At 47.6% G+C, this 19545-nt stretch overlaps 3 protein-coding genes across 3 annotated transcripts in view; all 3 read left to right on the top strand.

Annotated features, from left to right (window-relative positions):
* Positions 1-5675, top strand: part of LOC128422530 (oocyte zinc finger protein XlCOF6-like) — a 33172-nt gene extending 27497 nt beyond the window's left edge. Inside the window, exon 4 of the mRNA XM_053406624.1 lies at positions 3911-5675. Within this exon, the coding sequence (XP_053262599.1) occupies positions 3911-4975 (1065 nt within the window). The 3' untranslated portion in view covers positions 4976-5675. The remainder of the gene's footprint in view (positions 1-3910) is intronic.
* A 4182-nt stretch (positions 5676-9857) lies between these two features.
* The window catches only part of LOC128421943 (zinc finger protein 91-like), a 52754-nt gene continuing 43066 nt past the window's right edge, over positions 9858-19545 (top strand). Inside the window, exon 1 of the mRNA XM_053405299.1 lies at positions 9858-10029. The gene's annotated coding sequence lies outside the window, so the exon portion shown is untranslated. The remainder of the gene's footprint in view (positions 10030-19545) is intronic.
* On the top strand, positions 13415-15409 carry LOC128421973 (zinc finger protein 160-like). The gene has a single exon (XM_053405379.1). The coding sequence runs from the start codon at positions 13459-13461 to the stop codon at positions 15136-15138; it is 1680 nt and encodes a 559-aa protein (XP_053261354.1). The 5' UTR covers positions 13415-13458; the 3' UTR covers positions 15139-15409.

The raw sequence follows: 19545 nt of genomic DNA, 5'->3' as shown, positions 1-19545 counted from the left end.
GTGTTCTGGCGGCTGGATTAAGGTAAGTTCTGGCCTGATTGGAAGGGACATGGCCCCTCTGCCAGGCTAGGCTGTAATTTTGTGGCTCTTCTTTCTGGGCGGGGGGCCAGCTAGGCCGCAGGGGCGGCCTTCTTTTTTTTTGTAGTGGGGGGGGAAGGCATGGCTCCCTCGCCCCCGCCATCCGCCACCCTCCAGCTGTAGGCCGCATGGCAGCTGATTCCTTTCTTGTTGGGGGGGGGGCATAAGTCAGGCCACGTGGCGGTCGTATTTTTTTGCTCCCCCCCTTCCTGCTCTGGCTACTTACGCACTTCTGCTCCTAGCAGGGAAATGTAAATGTCTCTTTTGTTACACTCGATGGGTGTTTGGTGGAGGACAAGGGGAACTATGGACTATGGTCCAGGATGCTCAGATTACTGCCACCAGACCTTCCCTTTCATGATGTAACCATGATGTAGTTTGGGGGGGTGTAACATTGGGATTAGCAGTGAAATAAATAAATTAAAGTCTTATGTATATAATGAAGGTTCATAAATGTACCAGGCAAACACGTACATAGATATATAGGCCCCATGTCTGAACCTGCACAGGAGAGCAGCCATGGAGCCATTTTGACTCCCAGGCTGGCCAGGTGTTTTCTCTGCAAGGTCAAATGGAGCAGCCTCCCCATTGCCTCTTCCTTCACAAATCCTGTCTTAAGGGTTTGAATAGGGTGAGCCTGTGACCTGGCTCAGGAACTAAGTACTTATCATTACAAAAGACTGGCCAGGCTCCCCAGGGTATCAATCAAGTAAGCATTAGCAGGTAACTTGCCAGACAGGGGGTAAACAACCCCCTCAGATTTCTGCTTTAGCCCGCCCTTTCTGTGAAGTAGTTATGATGTTTCTGGGGCTGGTTTGGACTCCAAGGTGGGCAATTTAAAATGTCTATATAAGGGGGGGGCACACCTTTGTTCTGGGTCCTCCTCCTTTCCTGCATGTGAAGGGGGCACCCTGTTGCAACACTTCAATAAAGATCAGGCTTACAAGCTGCTTTGCTTCTGAATATTCTCTGGTTGGCCTCTGTTTTTTCCTCTGACCGATGGAGAACCTACAAAGGACTCTATGAGGGCTCTTGTGTCCCCCATAAGGGAGTAATGGCAGATTTTCGTTTATTACAGCAGCTAATAAAGTTTGGGTTCTCTTTTGTTCAGGGCTTCCATCTTGTTCCACCTGGTGGCAGGTGGGAGTCCTGTCACGACAGTCTTCAATAAAGACCAAGCCTACTGGCTGTTGTTTTGCTCTGGTATTCCTGGCTGCTGTCCTTGTTTTTTGTCCAAGGGAGCCCTCAGATTTCTCCTTTAACAAGACACACCTTCTTTCCTGCAAGCTCCACCCAATTCCCACCCCATAAGCCCCTGACCTGTCCAGATAATAATAATAATAATAATAATAATAATAATAATAATAATAATAATTTATATCCTGCCCTCCCCAGCTGAAGCCAGGCTCAGAGGGGCTTACAGCAATAAAAGTAACACAGTTTACATAAAACCAGAAGCAATTAATTAAAATGCATTCTAAAATCAATTCGTTCTAATATCAATTCAAAATCAAATTAATGGCAGATACAGGGGTTCTGCCAAGTCCAACCATTGGTCCTCCTGGAGAGGAGGGGAAATTCCAAGAGGAAGAGGGGAGGGGAGAGGCCTTCTCCGAAGCGGCTCTTGGTTTCCGCAATCCCACCCAGGAAGCAGCCAGAAACCTTTTCCTCTCTCTCAGGCTTCCATCTTTAAGTGTCTTTTCCACTGCCAGCTTCATTGAGGATGAGGATAATGTACACCTGTCATTAGAAACGGGTGCAGAGTCCATGGAATGGCTCTCCGGATTGATCTAGAAGGTGCACCTCAAAAGCATTTCTGTTCCTCTTATTCTTTGTAGGCAGTGTCAGAGTGACTGACAAGCTGAGATACAACCCATCAGCATCCAATGATAGCCATTGCATGATTCTTCCCAGTCAAAGGACCCATTTTCATGATAGACTGTGGCTGGAGGCTCTACATACAGGGTGTGCCTATACAGGACAAAGACTGCCAGTATTAGCACAGGTGAGGTGTGTGACCTCCCCCCCAAATTGACAGACTTTGTGTGAATGAGAGTTTGTGGGTGGGATTATTGTTTACGGCAACCCTGTTGCTCCTACAAGGGAGCACCCAAGGGTCTGAACCTTCATCCCCCAACACCAAGTTCTGGACATGGCCCAGGAGGAAGAAGGGGAAACACTGCATAGCAGGGCCCCCAGCTCCCCTAGAGGGTCCAGAAGGATACCATGGTCAAAGGTCTCCAAAGCCGCTGAGAGATCCAGCAGAACCAGGAAACAGCTTTTCCTCTCAGCCTCTAGACCATCGGAGATCATGAGTCACAGCAACCAGGGTAGTTTCAGTTCCATGATGAGGCCTGAATCCGGATTGGAAGGATAATGATGGAAGAAGCTTTCCTGGTCCTGCACCCCCAAAAGCTCCAGGCACAAGACTTTCATTAAGTTTGAAGGGGCCATACGATACTTGGTGGTCTTTTCTTCAAAAGACAAATAATCTGAATACTTTTAAATTGATGCGTGATATAAACAGCACTTCTGTTTTCCTTGTTCCACTTTGGAGAGACTTTGATACACAGGTCTGAGTTCATCGCTCCCCCTGAAACTGCTTTGTTAGCAGCACTGGCTGGACAGTGTGTTTGGGGGTTCAGGGCTGCCTAGACAACAAGAGCCCCTTCTCAGCCTGGCTTATATGGTCCCAAGGAAAGCAGAGCAGTACGTTAGGCACCAACTTGGCTGCAGGAGTGGCTGGAAGGAGGTGTGCAGGACACCATCCAACCGCCTTAGAGAGTCCACTCTGGATTTGTGTAGGTTTTTCTCCGCAGCTTATTCTTCTCCTGAAGCTAACTCAAGAGGAAGTGAGGGAGTGTACCAAAGTATTACGACCAGAGTTTTCCTTCTCGAAGGGTTCCCTTCCCTGGTTGATCAGCCCCATCTGCCCTCACTTTCCTCTGCAGAATGGGCAGAATCTGCCTTCTTGACTGTGGGATTCACTGTTGTTCTCATCTTTTCCATTCACCAGGGCCTGCCTTCACCTGCAACAGAATTCCCTAATACACCAAGGATTTGAGACCCATCAACTATCCTCACCTGTTTTAGCTTGCCGGTTGAAGCTGTTCCTGGGATTGTGGTCCCTATTCCATCCTGACAGTTTCTGGAAGCCACAGGTGAGAGCTGAGTGCAGGGTGGGGACCAATGGTGGGTAGATTACCCCAGAAGGTGGACAACATGTCCCCCACCAAAGGTACTAACGCTCCCCTAACACCCCATGAGATTGTATGATTATGATCTTTAAGAGAGAACAGGAATAAATTCATGTCCCCAGAAATAACACAACTTCAGGCCATTAGTGAATCAATACTACATTTTAAAGGAACTACACATTCCACCAAGTACAGTTTATCTATTTGCCTTGAATATCCTGCTTTTCAGTGTCGTTTTAGGATAGTCCTGCGTCAGAAGACGGGCACAAGATGAGACAGCACATCATTTTTTAAAAAAAATCAAGCTGCTTTATGAACATTGATTGAGGATTATGAAAGTTGCTGATGAATTACTATCATTTGATGACATTGCAACTTCATTTCCTAAAAATTGGGAGCATGGGTAGGAGGTGAGGGAATGTAGGAGACGTTGAAATAGGAGAAGGTGCTAATGGAGCTTGATGTGTTCTCTTTCCCTTAGTTCTCTTCCTTGAAACCCAAACAGGATTTCCGTTCCTCCCACTCTGAAGGAGATGGAGAAGACAGTCAGAACTCCAGGGGATGGGTCACCTTTGGTTTCATTAGGAATAGAAATTTAAATGTGTGAAATGTGGAATATGCGTCATTGAATGAGCACACATAGTTCACATCAACGACCTCCAACAGGGGAGAAACCACTTAAAATTATGGAGTGTGGGAAAAGTTTCATTCGGAGTGGACACCTAAATATGCATCAATGGACACACACAGGGGAGAAACCATATAAATGTATGGAGTGTGGAAAGAGCTTCAGTAAGAGTGGACACCTCAATATGCATCAACGGACTCACACAGGGGAGAAACCATTTAAATGTATGGAGTGTGGAAAGAGCTTCAGTCGAAGTGGAAGCCTTAGAAGACATCAACGGACTCACAGAGGGGAGAAACCATTTAAATGTATGGAGTGCGGAAAGAGCTTCAGTCGGAATGGAGACCTTAAATTACACCAGTGGATTCACACAGGGGAGAAACCATTTAAATGCATGGAGTGCGGAAAGTGCTTCAGTGATAATGGAAGCCTTAGAAGACATCAACGGACTCACACAGGGGAGAAACCATTTAAATGCATGGAGTGTGGAAAAAGCTTCAGTTTCAATGCAACCCTGCGAAGACATCAACAGACTCACAAAGGAGAGAAACCATATAAATGTAAGGAGTGTGGAAAGAGTTTCAGTCAGAGTGGACACCTCAATATACATCAACGGACTCACACGGGTGAAAAACCATATAAATGTATGGAGTGTGGGAAGAGATATAGTGATAATGGACAACTTAGAACACATCAACGGATTCACACAGGGGAGAAACCATTTAAATGCATGGATTGCGAAAAAAGCTTTAGTGATAATGGATCCTTTAGGAAACATCAACGGACTCACACAGGGGAGAAACCATATAAATGTATGGAGTGCGGGAAGAGCTTTAGTGAAAGTGGATCTCTTAGAAAACATCAACGGACTCACACTGGGGAGAAACCATTTAAATGCATGGAGTGTGGGGACAGCTTTAGTGATAATGGAAATCTTAGAAGACATCAACGAACTCACACAGGGGAGAAACCATTTAAATGCATGGATTGCAAAAAAAGCTTTAGTGATAATGGATCCCTTAGAAAACATCAACGGACTCACACAGGGCTGCAGGCAGAGTGGAATCCTTGATTTTCATCAACAAACTCACACAAGAGACAAACCATATAAATGGCAGCAAAGGAGATAAGAGTTTCAGTCCTAGTGGAACATCAACAGACATGCACAGAAAGAACTTTAATAGTTGCCACCCTACAAACCATCAACAACCTCAAAGTGGAGAAGCAGTTTAAATGGAGGGATTACAAAAAGTGCTTTAGTTATAATGGAGTGTTTAGGAAACATCTAGGGAGTCTCACAAGGGAGAACCCATTTAGATGTATGGAGCACGGGACATGTTCCACTCAGAGGAAATCCTTCTTCCGGCTTCAGGGCCCAGCTGAGTGTTGTCATTCTCTCCAACTAGGTAACTCCTGTCTAATCTGCTCTCTGTCTGCGTCTCTCCCTGCTTCTGAGACCACTGGAAACGAGGTGGGCCGTTTCTCCCCCTCCAGCTCCTCTTCTGAGGAAAGCTGATCTGCCTGAGAATGGATTCCCCCATATTTGGCTTCAGACCATTCCCTGACAAAACACATTGCTCTATGTCCTTCCAGCCTCTTTCCTCCCTTGCTCCCTTCTGCCGGTGTGTGTGCCTGACTTAGATATCCTGTGTGCTGTATTTTTTTTACTGCTGAAACTGGATTTGCTCTCAGGAGCTAAGTTTTGTGCCTCACTGGGGACCCAGTGAGAACTGTATGCTTTGAAAGCTCAGTAAACTATTACTGAAGAAGTCCTGCTGCCTCTATGTGTGTTTTTGATGTCAGTGTGGGACTTGCTCTACACGTGACCCCTACCCCACCGATGCTTGGCTAAGGCCCTGGAGTTGCTGTACTCAAGCATTCAAGATGGGTATTTGTGTGTCAGAGTGGTTTTTGCACCAAACTCTGTGTACTGGTCCAGGGGGGAGGTTACTGTGGGGCAAGGTCGAGGACCTGAGTCGAGGGTCGGCAGACAGTCCTCCACGGGCAAAGCGGGGCCCACAGCGAGGGGCCAGGCAAGGACAGGAACTCTGGGAGAACCGGACTGGGTGCTGGCCGAAACAGCTCTTCAACGACGTTGCTCCCGCAACCTGGGACCGGGCTGACTGGCGTTTATCTTCTCTGAGGCCAGGGGCGGTCCCAGCCCCCAGGAGACCAGCCTCTCCTGGCCTTAAGGCGAGCACTTAAGGTGTTTTTGCTTGGCAGGGGGTTGGACTCGATGGCCCTTGTGGTCTATTCCAACTATGATTCTATGATTCCTCCTGGGAGAAACCAGTTCCCTTCGCCTCTCTGCCCTGAGCCTCTGTAGTTCAGGAGAGGCTGAAGGGTTACTGGACCCTGGGGGACACACACCTGCAGGCACTGAGTCCTCAACCACCTCCGGAGCCAGAGTGGATTCACCTGGTGCCTGCTCCTGAGGATCCGGCACAGGTGCAGGTGCTTCAGAATCAAGGCCCTGCCCCAGTTCAGCTGGCCCTGGAGGCGGGGACTCCTGTGCAGGCTGGGATTCCTCCGGTTCAGCCTCTGAATCGGATTCCCAGGCCATCACACTCTGTCTCCCCCACCACCGCATGATCTCCAAACACTACTTATTTAACAGAACTTCATCCCTGCCCCCTGCATGTTCTGAAGAAAACTTTAATGGGAGATCCCCCCCAACCTAACTGCAAGAGGGGGAAGGATGGGTTGCAGGTACCAGGAAAGTCTCCTGGAGGGCCCATCTTCAGTCATGAACCACTTAGGGGAACCCCAGAGCTACTGCTTATTCTGGGGTTTGGGGAGGATAATATTTTTCCATAGTCCCAGAAGTTATTAGTCAATCATGCTGCTAGGGAGTCTTCCTGCCCGAGGACCACAGTCCTTATTACTATCCTACTGATTTTACTCTTGTTGTTGCTGTTGCTGTCATGGACTGGCTGGGTTCGGGGGGGGGGGAGACACCAGTCTGGGGGACCCACAAGGAAGAAGGCTCAGATCCTGGGGACTGGTGGTGGGATGGCGATGAGAAGATAGAGGGAGAAAATGGAGCAGAGGGGGAGAAGAGGTGTTGCAAGCTGAGGAGGAAACAGGGTTTGGTGAGCAGGCAGGCTCAGAGGGAGGAGAGGAGGGGGGCTAGGAGACCGAGAGGAGGCCGGCTACTGAAGCATCCAGGGAGACTCCCCCTCCTGCTGCGACCACCTCCCCTCTCCTGGTCTAGAGCACACAGAGAAATCCAGTTCAGACCCATGAGCCTATACATTATATTAATGGGCGTAGGGTTTTTTGTCCCAACATGCATCACTTTAATCTCATTGACAATGAACTGTATTGTCTGCCCATTCACCCCATTTGGAGAGGTCCTTTTGGAGCTCCCTGCACCTCTCTTTTTTTGAACAACCCTGGACAATTTACATCGACTTTTAAAACTTCCCCTCTTCACCCAGAATACGTTTCGAGTAGCATCTTCACTAGTATGTCACAAATAGGGAGGGGTATCAAAGGGTTACACAAGTTCAACAGTTGGTCACTCCATCAGATACATCTCTGGACACCTCTCCAGTACCCATCACCCAGAGAACAATAAAACTATTGACATAATACAGTTGTACCTCTGGTTAAGAACCTAAATCATTCCAGAGGTCTGTTCTTAACCTGAGGTACCAGTTAGCTAATGGGGCCTCTTGCTGCTGGCGCGCCACCATTGCCACCGTGCGAGTTCTGTTCTCATCCTGAAGCAAAGTTCTTACCCCGAGGTACTATTTCTGGGTTAGTGGAGTCTGTAACCTGAAGCGTCTATAACCCAAGGTACCACTGTAGTAGTAGCAATAATAATAATATTTATATCCCGCCCGCCCCCCTTGCCGAAGCCGGGCTCAGAGCGGCTAACAACAGTAAAAGTAACACGGTTTACATAAAATCACAATCAATTAATTGAAATACTTTCCAAAATCAATTCAGAATCAAATTACATCCTTGCCCTCAGGGCTTCTCCTGAGATGGGCTTTCAGAACACCTGGCTTGGTCAACTGCCTCTGTGGAAGTCTATTGTCGCCCCTTGGTCACACCCTGGGTGGGGCGAAGTGTACTCAGGGGATCATGGCAGGAGGCCCTGTTTTTGCTGCCTACGTGGCTATCCGCTTCCAGGGTCATGGAGGAGGGTGAAGCCTAAATTTACTTTTTCTTAAGAGTTAAAATGGCGTTGGAATGGGAAGAATCGGTTAAAGTATGGATTTTATATGAATTTACAAATTTAGGAATCATTCCCAGAGCTGTCAAGCTGAAAGGATACATTCAGACACAATCTTTGTAACATTGTAGCAACTTTAGGCAATCAAAACCAAAATGGCTATATTTAATATACTTTGAGCAGCAGGAGGGCGCTGAGACAATCGTGCAAAGGCTGAGCTGAAACACTGGTTTGCAGGCAGTTTCAGCCGTCATTGGCTAGCTGTCAAAACATAGTGCTCTTGATTGGTGAGCTTCGGTTATTGATAAATCCCATTCATAAAACACAAAGTCCGTAAATCCCATCCATAATATGCAGAGACCGTGTTTTCTTGTATTTATACAATGTGTGAGTCGTGCATTTGCGACTGAAGAGAGAGGGGTCTGGGGTTCCTCGTCCCAGGGGATAATGTCAGATAATACCTCCCCTGTAATGGCCGTAACACCAGGACGGAATTCCCCCACTCTTGTCACATGCAGCTGGGCTCACTTGCCAGAGCCACCTGTAGATCCTGATGGCAATTCCCATCATCCCTGACCACTGGTCTTGCCTGCTAGGGGTGATGGGAGCTGTAGTCCAAAAGCAGCTGGAGACCCAAATTTGGGAAACCCTGTTCTCCCTGAAGGACAAAGGAGGGTTCACTTGCATCAGAACATCAGGTGAGCCCTACAGGATCAGGCCCAAGGGGCCCCTGTCCTCCCAGGGGCCAAGCAGGGGCCTCTTCTGGGAAGCCCACCGGCAGCACTTGAGCACCAGAGAAGGGGGGAGGCGCATTTCTTCTAGGGACACATTTCTGGGGTCCCCACGGTGCCCCCAGCCTGGCTCCACTATGCCAGGGCAGCTGCGTTTTGTTTCGCTGCAGGTGAGCCTGCCCCGTGCAACGTGGGGCTCTTAAGGGAACTTCGGGGGGGCGGGGGGACTAGAGCTTCCCCGCACTTGCAAAGGACCAGTAGAAGCGGAGGGGAGGCAGGCAGCAGGAGGGCGATGGGGAGGAACCAGCGAGAAGGAGCTCCTGGAGCCTGGGCAGCCCCCTCCCCGCCTGCTCCCGGAAGGTTTCCTCTCCCCATTTCATTTCAAGGACTGGGGGACCTCAGCATCCCGGGGTTGCTTTGCTCCGGGGGGGGGAAAGCTATTTTGTTTGCTGAGGGCAGGAGTCACAATCCTGTCACCTTGTGTTGTGTCGGGCTTTTAGGTAAGGGGGTGAGGCTCAGGTGGGAAGGAGTTGAGAAGGAAAATATCCCCGGGTGCGGATTTCCTCCGCTGCCCAGCTCGTCAGGGCGCCCCTCCCCGGGGGTCCCTCCGGTCAGCAAAAGAAGGAGAATCCAGCCAAGTTAAAGAAGCAAACTGTGGTCAGTTGACCTGATCTTTATTTGTTGCAACAAGGTTCAAACACACCAAGAGTAGGAACCCCGAGAAGATGGTTGCATGGATTTTTAAGACCTCTCCCCATTTCCCACAATACATTTTTCAACAGCATCACAGATTTGTCCCAAAGTAGGAGTCTTTGGCATTCAGAAACATGGACCCGTCACCCACCCCTGTCAACAACCCCAGTTTCTCACACCTTTTAACTGCCCTCTTCCAATAAGAACCATAATAGTATTCAGACATCCCTCTAGCTGCAAGGCTGTCCTGGGCGTCTCCTTTGGAAGTATCAGGATCCTCCTCCTCCTCCTCCTCCTCCTCCTCCAATCCGGCTTCTGTTCCGGGAATAAGGGAGGGGTGAGCCTCCTCCCAAACTGCCAGTTTCTCCCGGAAGTGGAGCTTCTACGCCGGATTGCCGCTCAGCGCCATAGCTCTAGGGGCGCGCCCTTTCGGAAAGGGGAGGAGGGGCGGCAGGGGACCCCCCAAAAAACATCGATGTTGCAGGAAAGGAATTGAGAATCGGGAGCGAGGACAAAGAGGTAAAGGGGTCGCGGGGGGGGGAGAGGGGAGAGAAGGACCCGGAGAGGGCCTGGATCCCTGAACGTGTGCTGCGAAGGGGGCTTTCCTCGGCAGGGGAGGACATGGGGCGCCCACCCACGGGGTCCCACGAGGACTCCCCGGCCCCGTTTCCCCCGCGCAGGCATCCCTGGGGCCCTGTGCGCTCCGCGCGGAGAGAGGCAGACCATGAAAGGGTTAAGGGGCGCGAGAGACGCCTAGATAGAGACCCCCCGTCCCTCCCCATCTCGTCTTGGGGGGCCACTCCGGATGGAGAGATGGGTCGCGCATGGCGAGGGGTGAGCCGCGCCAAAGGGGCCTCTGGGTGCAGGGGAGACTCCGGGAGAGAGGGAGGGGGCCAAGGGTGGGGGGAGCCGGGGGAGGAGGTTACTTTATCTTCCTTCCAGTTCAAATCCAAAAATCAAGTTAGTTTGTATCAGTTCTTCCTTGTTTTCAACAAAATATAACCAAATTGTAGCAAATATATCCAGCAGAGACAGCAGAAACAAAGTTCTCTTTTTCCTTCTTGACAGCTAATTTGACAGCTGTGAAACTCTTCTATATCTCCTCAACAGGCTCTCTCGCGGATCACTCCCGGGTCCGGGGGGGGTGGCACTTCAGCTCTCAAAATTAGCTCTTATCCGCCAGTGAAATTACTTATACTGCCAAATCGTGAAATTAATGTCTTTTACCCAATAAAGAAGAAGAAATTCTCTCGACCTTAGTTAGCTAGTCCTTGCTTTAGATTATTTATAAGACGGGGAGACGGACTTCCTGTTTGCGCCTTCCCCGATCATGCCTAATTCAAAAAAAAATTTTTTTTTCTTTACAAATCCAATTTCCGTATTACTCACGGGTTGTTGCTTTTAGAGTCCAATTGTTCACAAGAAGAAGTCAGCGCTCTCCGACCATGGCGTGCGGCTTCACTCCGCAGGAGAAGCAGTCGACTCTCAGCACCGCGCCGCTCACCCCGTCCCCCGTTCCGAAGCCTTTAAAAAGGCTCCTTCGCGGGTCGGGGGGCGCAAATGGTGCCCGCCGAGTCACCAAGTTCACAGGCTTCAGTGCCTGTGATTTCTGAGGGTCCCCGCGTCGCCGCAGCGGCAAGACCCGATTCCTGCGGAGCCGATTCCCTCCGGAGCTCGGAAGGAATCCGCCATTAGCCGTTGGCGCTAACCCGGAAGTCCGATCTCAGGATTGCTATAGAAGGTGCACCTCAAAGGCATTTCTGTTCCTCTTACTTTTTGTAGGCAATGTCAGAGTGACTGACAAGCTGAGATTCTTCCCAGTCAAAGGACCCATTTTCATGATAGACAGTGCTTGTGGCTGGAGGCTCTACAGACAGGGTGCGCCTATGGAGGCCAAAGACTACCAATATTAGCACAGGTGAGCTGTGTGACCTTCCCAAATTTACAGACTGTATGTGAATGAGAGTTTGTGGGTGGGATTATTGTTTACGGCAACCCTGTGATTTTCTCCACCCAAAACATTTCATGACCTGATATTGCACTACGAATTCCAAAATAACTACAAAAAAATCACAAGATAATACAACTGATTGTAGTATTTATACCCTGCCCATCTGGTTGGGTTTCCAGTACACATAAAAGACAGTAAAACATCAAACATTAAAACCTCCTAATACAGGTCTCCCTTCAACTGTCTTCTAAATGTCAGGTAGTTGTTCATTTCCTTGACCTCTGAAGGGAGGGAACCAGCAGAAGACCCTCAGAGGAGAACCTCAGTGTTCAGAGTGAAGGATGGAGGTGGAGACACTCCTTCAGGTCTACAGGGCCGAGGCTGTTTAGGGCTCTAGGTTGCAGAACTTGCTCCTTCATAACGATCTCCTAGACTGACATATAGTTAGGAGAGTAGGAAAAAACGCTCAGATCAGGAATAAATTCATATCTCAAGAAATAACACAACTTCAGGTTGTTAATGAATCAGTACTACATATTCAAGGATGAAGTTTCCACTAAGTAGAGTTATCCATTTGCTTTTAATATCCAGCTTTTCAGTGCCAGATTAGGATAGTCCTGTGTCAGAAGACGGTGCAAGAGATCAGGCAGCACATCATTATTATAAGGAACAATGGGGGGGTGTTACCCGTTTGCCAGCTGCTTTCCTTCTGCTTCTCCTGCTCTCTCCATGCAATGCAAGGCATGTAGACAGAGGTCCATCTCCCAGAACAGGAGCTTCCCTGAGCACCCATTCAGCTGACCTCAAGCACCAAGCCTTGCCACTAGTTCTCCGACTGACCCAGACCAAAGTCCCTGGAAAAGATGTAGACCTGGGTCTCATATAATGGTCTCAAATAATGGTCCACATGGACTTCCTGAGGCCATTGGGACTGTGCAGGTGATTCATGAAGATCTAGGGGTGGAAACAGGGGTGGATGGAGGATTATGATGCCGATGATGGGAAATGTCCAAAGGAAAGATGAACCAGAGACAGAGAGGGCCTTTTCATGGAGAGAGAGTAGCTGCATTTCCTGTGAGAAAACAATTGATGTGAAAAGGCTGTTTTCCAAGATCATGCTGCTTTATTAATGATGATTGAGGATAATGAAAGGTTGCTGATGCATTACTATCATTTGACATCATTGCATCTTCATTTCCTAAAAATTTGGAACCTGGGTAGGATTCAGGGGAAATATAGGACATGTTGAAATATGAGGTGGTGCTAATGGCATCTGATATGCTCTCTTTTCCTTTGTTCTCTTCCTTGAAACCCAAACAGAATTTCCTTTCCTCCCACGCTGAGGAGGGTCATGGAGAAGAGAGACAGACTTCGAGGGGAAAGGGCACCTTTGGTTTCCACTAGATATAGACCTTAAAATGTGTGAAATCTAGAACATGCTTCATTGAATGAACACACATAGCTCATATCAACAAACCCCAAAAGTGGCGAAACCATTTAAAGGTATGGAGTGTGAAAAGACTTTCACTGATAGAACACATCAGCCGACTCACATGGGCAAGAAAGGATTCAAATGCAAGGAGTGTGGGAAGAACTTCAGTCAGAGTGGACACCTCAATATACATCAACGGACTCACACAGGGGAAAAACCATTTAAATGCATGGAGTGTGGAAGGCAATTCAGTCAGAGTGGAAGCCTAAATATGCATCAACGGACTCACACAGGGGAGAAACCTTTTAAATGTATGGAGTGTGAAAAGAGCTTCCGTTTCATTGGAAACCTTAGAAGACATCAACAGACTCACACAGGGGAGAAACCATATGAATGTATGGAGTGCGGAAAGACCTTTCGTGATAATGGAACCCTTAGAGGACATCAAGTGACTCACACAGAGGAGAAACCATATGAATGTATGGAGTGCGGAAAGAGCCTTCGTGATAATAGAACCCTTAGACAACATCAACGGACTCACACAGGGGAGAAACCATATGAATGTATGGAGTGCGGAAAGAGCTTCAGTTTCAATGGAAGCCTTAGAAGACATCAACGGACTCACACAGGGGAGAAATCATATAAATGTATGGAGTGCGGAAAGAGCTTCAGTTTAAATGCAATCCTTAGACGACATCAACGGACTCACACAGGGGAGAAACCATATGAATGTATGGAGTGCGGAAAGAGCTTCCATGATAATGGAAACCTTAGAACACATCAACGGACTCACACAGGGGAGAAACCATATGAATGTATGGAGTGTGGAAAGAACTTTAGTTTAAATGCAATCCTTAGACGACATCAACGGACTCACACAGGGGAAAAACCATTTAAATGCATTGAGTGTGGAAAGAGATTTAGTGATAATGGAAAACTTAGAAGACATCAACAGACTCACACAGGGGAGAAACCATGTAAATGTATGGAGTGTGGAAAGACCTTTGATGATAATGGAACCCTTAGAGGACATCAAGCGACTCACACAGGGGAGAAACCATATGAATGTTTGGAGTGCGGAAAGAGCTTCAGTTTAAATGCAATCCTTAGACGACATCAACGGACTCACACAGGGGAGAAACCATATGAATGTATGGAGTGTGGAAAGAGCTTTAGTTTCAATGCAAACCTTACACGACATCAACGGACTCACACAGGGGAAAAACCATTTAAATGCATTGAGTGTGGAAAGAGATTTAGTGATAATGGAAAACTTAGAAGACATCAACAGACTCACACAGGGGAGAAACCATGTAAATGTATGGAGTGTGGAAAGACCTTCCGTGATAATGGAACCCTTAGAGGACATCAAGCGACTCACACAGGGGAGAAACCATATGAATGTATGGAGTGCGGAAAGAGCTTCAGTTTCAATGGAAGCCTTAGAAGACATCAACGGACTCACACAGGGGAGAAACCACTTAAATGCATTGAGTGTGGAATGAGATTTAGTGATAATGGAAAACTTAGAAGACATCAACAGACTCACACAGGGGAGAAACCATTTAAATGCATGGAGTGTGGAAAGAGATTTAGTGATAATGGAAACCTTAGAAGACATCAACAGACTCACACAGGGGAGAAACCATTTAAATGTATGGAGTGTGGAAAGACCTTTCGTGATAATGGAACCCTTAGAGGACATCAACGGACTCACACAGGGGAGAAACCATATGAATGTATGGAGTGCGGAAAGAGCTTCAGTTTCAATGCAAACCTTACACGACATCAACGGACTCACACAGGGGAAAAATCATTTAAATGCATTGAGTGTGGAAAGAGCTTCAGTCAGAATGGAGCCCTTAGAAAACATCAACGGACTCACACAGGGGAGAAACCTTATAAATGTATGCATTGTGGAAAGGGCTTCAGTCAGAATGGAGACCTTAGAAAACATCAACGGACTCACACAGGGGAGAAACCATATGAATGTATGGAGTGCGGAAAGAGCTTCAGTTTCAATGGAAGCCTTAGAATACATCAACGGACTCACACAGAGGAGAAACCATATGAATGTATGGAGTGTGGAAAGAGCTTTATTGATAATGGAAACCTTAGAAGACATCAACAGACTCACACAGGGGAAAAACCATTTAAATGCATGGAGTGCGGAAAGAAATTCAGTCAGAGTGGACAGCTTAATAGACATCAACTGACTCACACAGGGGAGAAACCATATGAATGAATGGAGTGCGGAGGAGCTTCGGTTTCAGTGAAACCCTTAGAAGACATCAAAGGACTCGCAAAGGGGAAAAACCCTTTAAATGCATTGAGAGCGATAAAGCTTCAGGCAGAGTGGAACCCTTGATTTACATTAACAAACTCACACAAGAGACAAACCATATAAGTGCCAGGAAGTTAGATAAAGGTAGAGGTCCAGTTCTAGTGGAAGTTCTAAATCAACAGACTCATGTACAGGATGAACTTTAAGAGCTGAACCCCTACAAACCATCAACAGACATAGACATAGAATCATAGAATCATAGGGTTGGAAGAGACCACAAGGGCCATTGAGTCCAACCCCCAACCCTCAGACATGAGGAGAAGCAGTTTAAATGGAAAGATTACAGAAAGTGATTTAATTATAATGGAATGTTTAAGCAACATCTAGGGACTCTCACAAGGGAGAACCCATTTAGATATGTGGAGTGTGGGACATGTTCCTCTCAGAGTCCACTCTTCTTCCCAGCAGTGAACTCCAAAGAAATCCGTATTCCTGCTTCAGGGCCAGCTGAGTCTGTTTCTCTTGTCCTTATCTCTTAGCTAGGTAACTCCTGTCTAATCTGCTCTGTATCGGTGTCACTCCCTGCTTCTGAGACCACTGGAAAAGAGGAGGGTCAATTCCCCCCCTCCAGCTCCCAGGAAAGCTGATCTGCCTGAGAATGCATTCCTACATACTCAGCTTCAGACCATTCCCTTACGCATTGCGAGAACCCTTGAAAAAGAAGTGATTTGGCTAAGACCCGTAAAAGGTTGAATATGAAAGATACGTGGTTGAAGTATAATGCTATTCTGATGGAAGTAGGGGACCTTGTGATCCGTTGAAAGATAAATTAGATGATAGGTTCCAGTACATCCAGATAAATGAAGTGTTTAAAATGGATAAGAAAATTGGTTTTCAAAGAGAGAAATCCAAACTGGAAATGGAATTATTAGATACAAAACCAAAAAACCTATCTAACATGTATAATTTATTGCTGGAATGGCATACAAAAGATGAACAAGTGAAATCTGTAATGACTGAATGGGCCAGGGATGTGGGGCACAATATCATGATGGTAGATTGGGAGAAATTGTGGAACAAAGGAATCAAATTTACATGTTGCAATGTATTAAGAGAAAACTTGATGAAAATGATGTATAGATGGTATTTAACACCAGTGAAGTTTGCAAAAATGTATCATACTCATGATAATAAATGCTGGAAATGTAAAGAAAAAGAAGGAACCTTTTACCACATGTGGTGGACGTGCCCCAAGGAAAAAGACTTCTGGGAAAGTATTTACAATGAACTGATGAAAGTATTGAAAGAAGTATTGAAAGAATTGGAAGAAGTATAAGGAATATTTGAAAAAATATGTTAATATTTAAATCTTAGAATAGCTTTGGAAGTGGATATAGGCTGCAGGCTTAGAAGTAGAAGATAGTGTATTTTAAAATAGTATTATTTGTAAGTGATAAAATGTGAAGTTATTTTAAGTGTGATTTAAAAAAAAAAGATGGTTAGAAACGTTGATATATGTAAATTGCTAAAGATGAAGTAAAATGAAAATCAGATAGGTGGGACTTGAGGAAGCCCACTTCACAATGTATAGGAAAATAAGGATATGACAAGACTTTGTTTGTATTGTTTGTTTTTCTGTTTGTGTTCTTTATTTGTGTTATAAAATGAATATTTTGGGGGGGGACAGAAAAAACCCCATAAAAACAACTGATATGGCAATATAGCACAGATCACAGCATGTGTTTTTGAGTTGCATGTTTGCCTGGAATAGCCAGCATAAAGCTTTGCTTCATGAAGCCCCTGCAGATGCCGAGTTGTTGACTTCCCTCCCAGGCGACAGGAAGCTACACACACACACATCCATTGCTCTGTGTCCTTCCAGCCTCTCTCCTCCCTTGCTCCCTTCTGCCGGTGTGTGTGCCTGACTTAGATATCCTGTGTGCTGTATGATTTTACTGCTGAAACTGGATTTGCTCTCAGGAGCAAAGTTTTGTGCCTCACTGGGGACCCAGGGAGAACTGTATGCTTTGAAAGCTCAGTAAACTATTACTGAAGAAGTCCTGCTGCCTCTGTGTGCGTTTTTGACCTCAGTGTGGGACTTGCTCTACACGTGGCCCCTACCCTGCTGCTACTTAGCTCATGCCCTGGAGTTGCTCTGCTCCAGCATGCAAGATGGTTTTTGCACCAAGCTCTGTCACCCCCACCACTGCATGATCTCCAAACACTACTTATTTAACAGAACTTCATCCCTGCCCACTACACATTCTGGAAAAAAACTTGAAATACTGAAATTGAATGGGAGATTTCCCCCCAAGCCTATTTGCAGGATGGGGAAGGAGGGGCTACAGGTATGAGGGAAGTCTCCTGGGGGGCCCATCTTCACTCATGAACCCCATGGAGCAACCCCAGAGTCGTGCTTCAGCTTCCAGCCCGTCTGCTCCCACAATGGCTGAAGAAGAATTGCCCTTTGGGAATGGCGGAGCTGAATGGAAGAGGGCGAGGAAGCCCCACAATCGCTCCTGCTGGAGGAATAGGGGCACTGACCCCTATACTCAAAGGTGATGACCACTTCTGGAATCCTTGAAGGAATTCCCCCCACCCTGGTCCCATGCAGCTGGGCTCACTTGCCAGAGCCACCTGCATGGCCTGCCAACAATTCCCATCATCCCTAGTCTTGCTAGCTTGGGATGGTGGGATCTGTAGTCCAAAAACAGCTGGTGACCCAAATTTGGGGAACTCTGTTCTCCCTGAAGGACAAAGGAGGATTCACCTGCATTAGAACATCAGGTGAGCCCTGCAGGATCAGGCCCACGGGGGGGCCCTGTCCTCCCAGGGACCAAGCAGGGGCCTCTTCTGGGAAGCCCACTGGCAGCACTTGAGCACCAGAGAAGGACGGCTGCCTCTGATTGGGGAAGCACATTTCTTCTAGGGGCACATTTCTGGGGAAGTTTAGGGAAGTGTTTTAATGTTTAATGCCGTACAGTGGTACCTTGGGTTAAGTACTTAATTCGTTCCGGAGGTCCGTACTTAACCTGAAACTGTTCTTAACCTGAAGCACCACTTTAGCTAATGGGGCCTCCTGCTGCCGCCACACTGCCAGAGCACAATTTCTGTTCTCATCCTGAAGCAAAGTTCTTAACCTGAAGCACTTTTTCTGGGTTAGCGGAGTCTGTAACCTGAAGCGTATGTAACCTGAATCATATGTAACCCGAGGTACCACTGTATTGTGTGTTTAGTATTGGGCTGGGAGCCGCCCAGAGTGGCTGGGGAAGCCCAGCCAGATGGGCGGGGGATAAATAATAAATCATTATATATATTCTTATATGGGGTCCCCACGATGCTCCCCAGCCTGGCTCCAGACTGCCAGGGAAGCTGCGGTGTGTTTTGCTGCAGGTGAGCCTGCCCTGTGCAACGCTGGGCTCTTAAAGGAACTTGGAGCTCCAGGCGGAGGGGCCACAGCTTCCCCACACTTGTGAAGCAGCCATGGGAGTGATGGGGAGGCAGGCGGCTTGCGGTGGGGAGTGGCGTGGAGTGGAGGAATCCGCGAGAAGGAGCTTCTGGAGCCTGTGCACCCCACTCCTTGCCTGCTCCCTGAAGGTTTCCTGAGCCTCCCCCCTTTTCATTTCAAGGATTGGGGGACCTCAGCATCCCAGGGTTGCTTTGTTCTGGGGGTGGGGAGTCAGCTATTTTGTTTGCTGAGGGCAGGAGTCACACTCCTGTCACATTGTGTTGTGTCTGTCTTTTAGGTAAGGGGGTGAGGCTCAGGTGGAAATGCAGGGAGAAGCAAAAAATCCTGGGGTGCAGAGTTACTCCGCTGCCCAGCTCATCAGGGTGTCACTCCCCGGGGGTCCCTCTGGTCAGCAAAAGAAGGAGTCTCCAGCCATGTTAAATATGCAAAACAGCAGCCAATTGACCTGATCTTTATTTGTTGCAACAAGGTTCAAACACAAAGGGGGGGGAAGCTGCTCCTTTATCCCTTATGGGGTATCCAAGAGCCCATATAGGGTCCTTTTGTAGGTTCTCTATTGGTAGGAGGAAATAACAGAGGCCAAGCAGAGAATATTGAGAAGCAAAGCAGCTAGTAAGCCTGATCTTTACTGAAGCTGTTGCAACAGGGTGTTCCCCCCACAGGGAGGAGAGAGGAGGACCTCTAACAAAGTAGTGCAAGCCCTTATAAAGACATTTTGAAATTGCCCCCCCTGGAGCCCAAGACCGCCCCCCCAAAAAAAAATCATAAATACATCACAGAAGGGGTGTAGCCCAAGACCACCCCCAAGACATCATACCTACATGAGAGAAGGGGTGGACTACAACAGAAATCTGAGTGCAGTGTTTCTCTCCTGTCTGCCAAGTTACCTGATTGGAATA

This window comes from Podarcis raffonei, chromosome 10, assembly GCF_027172205.1.
Source record: "Podarcis raffonei isolate rPodRaf1 chromosome 10, rPodRaf1.pri, whole genome shotgun sequence".
Lineage (NCBI taxonomy): Eukaryota > Metazoa > Chordata > Lepidosauria > Squamata > Lacertidae > Podarcis > Podarcis raffonei.
The sequence above is the reverse complement of the archived record's forward strand: the minus strand, read 5'-3'. Positions and strand labels throughout refer to the sequence as shown.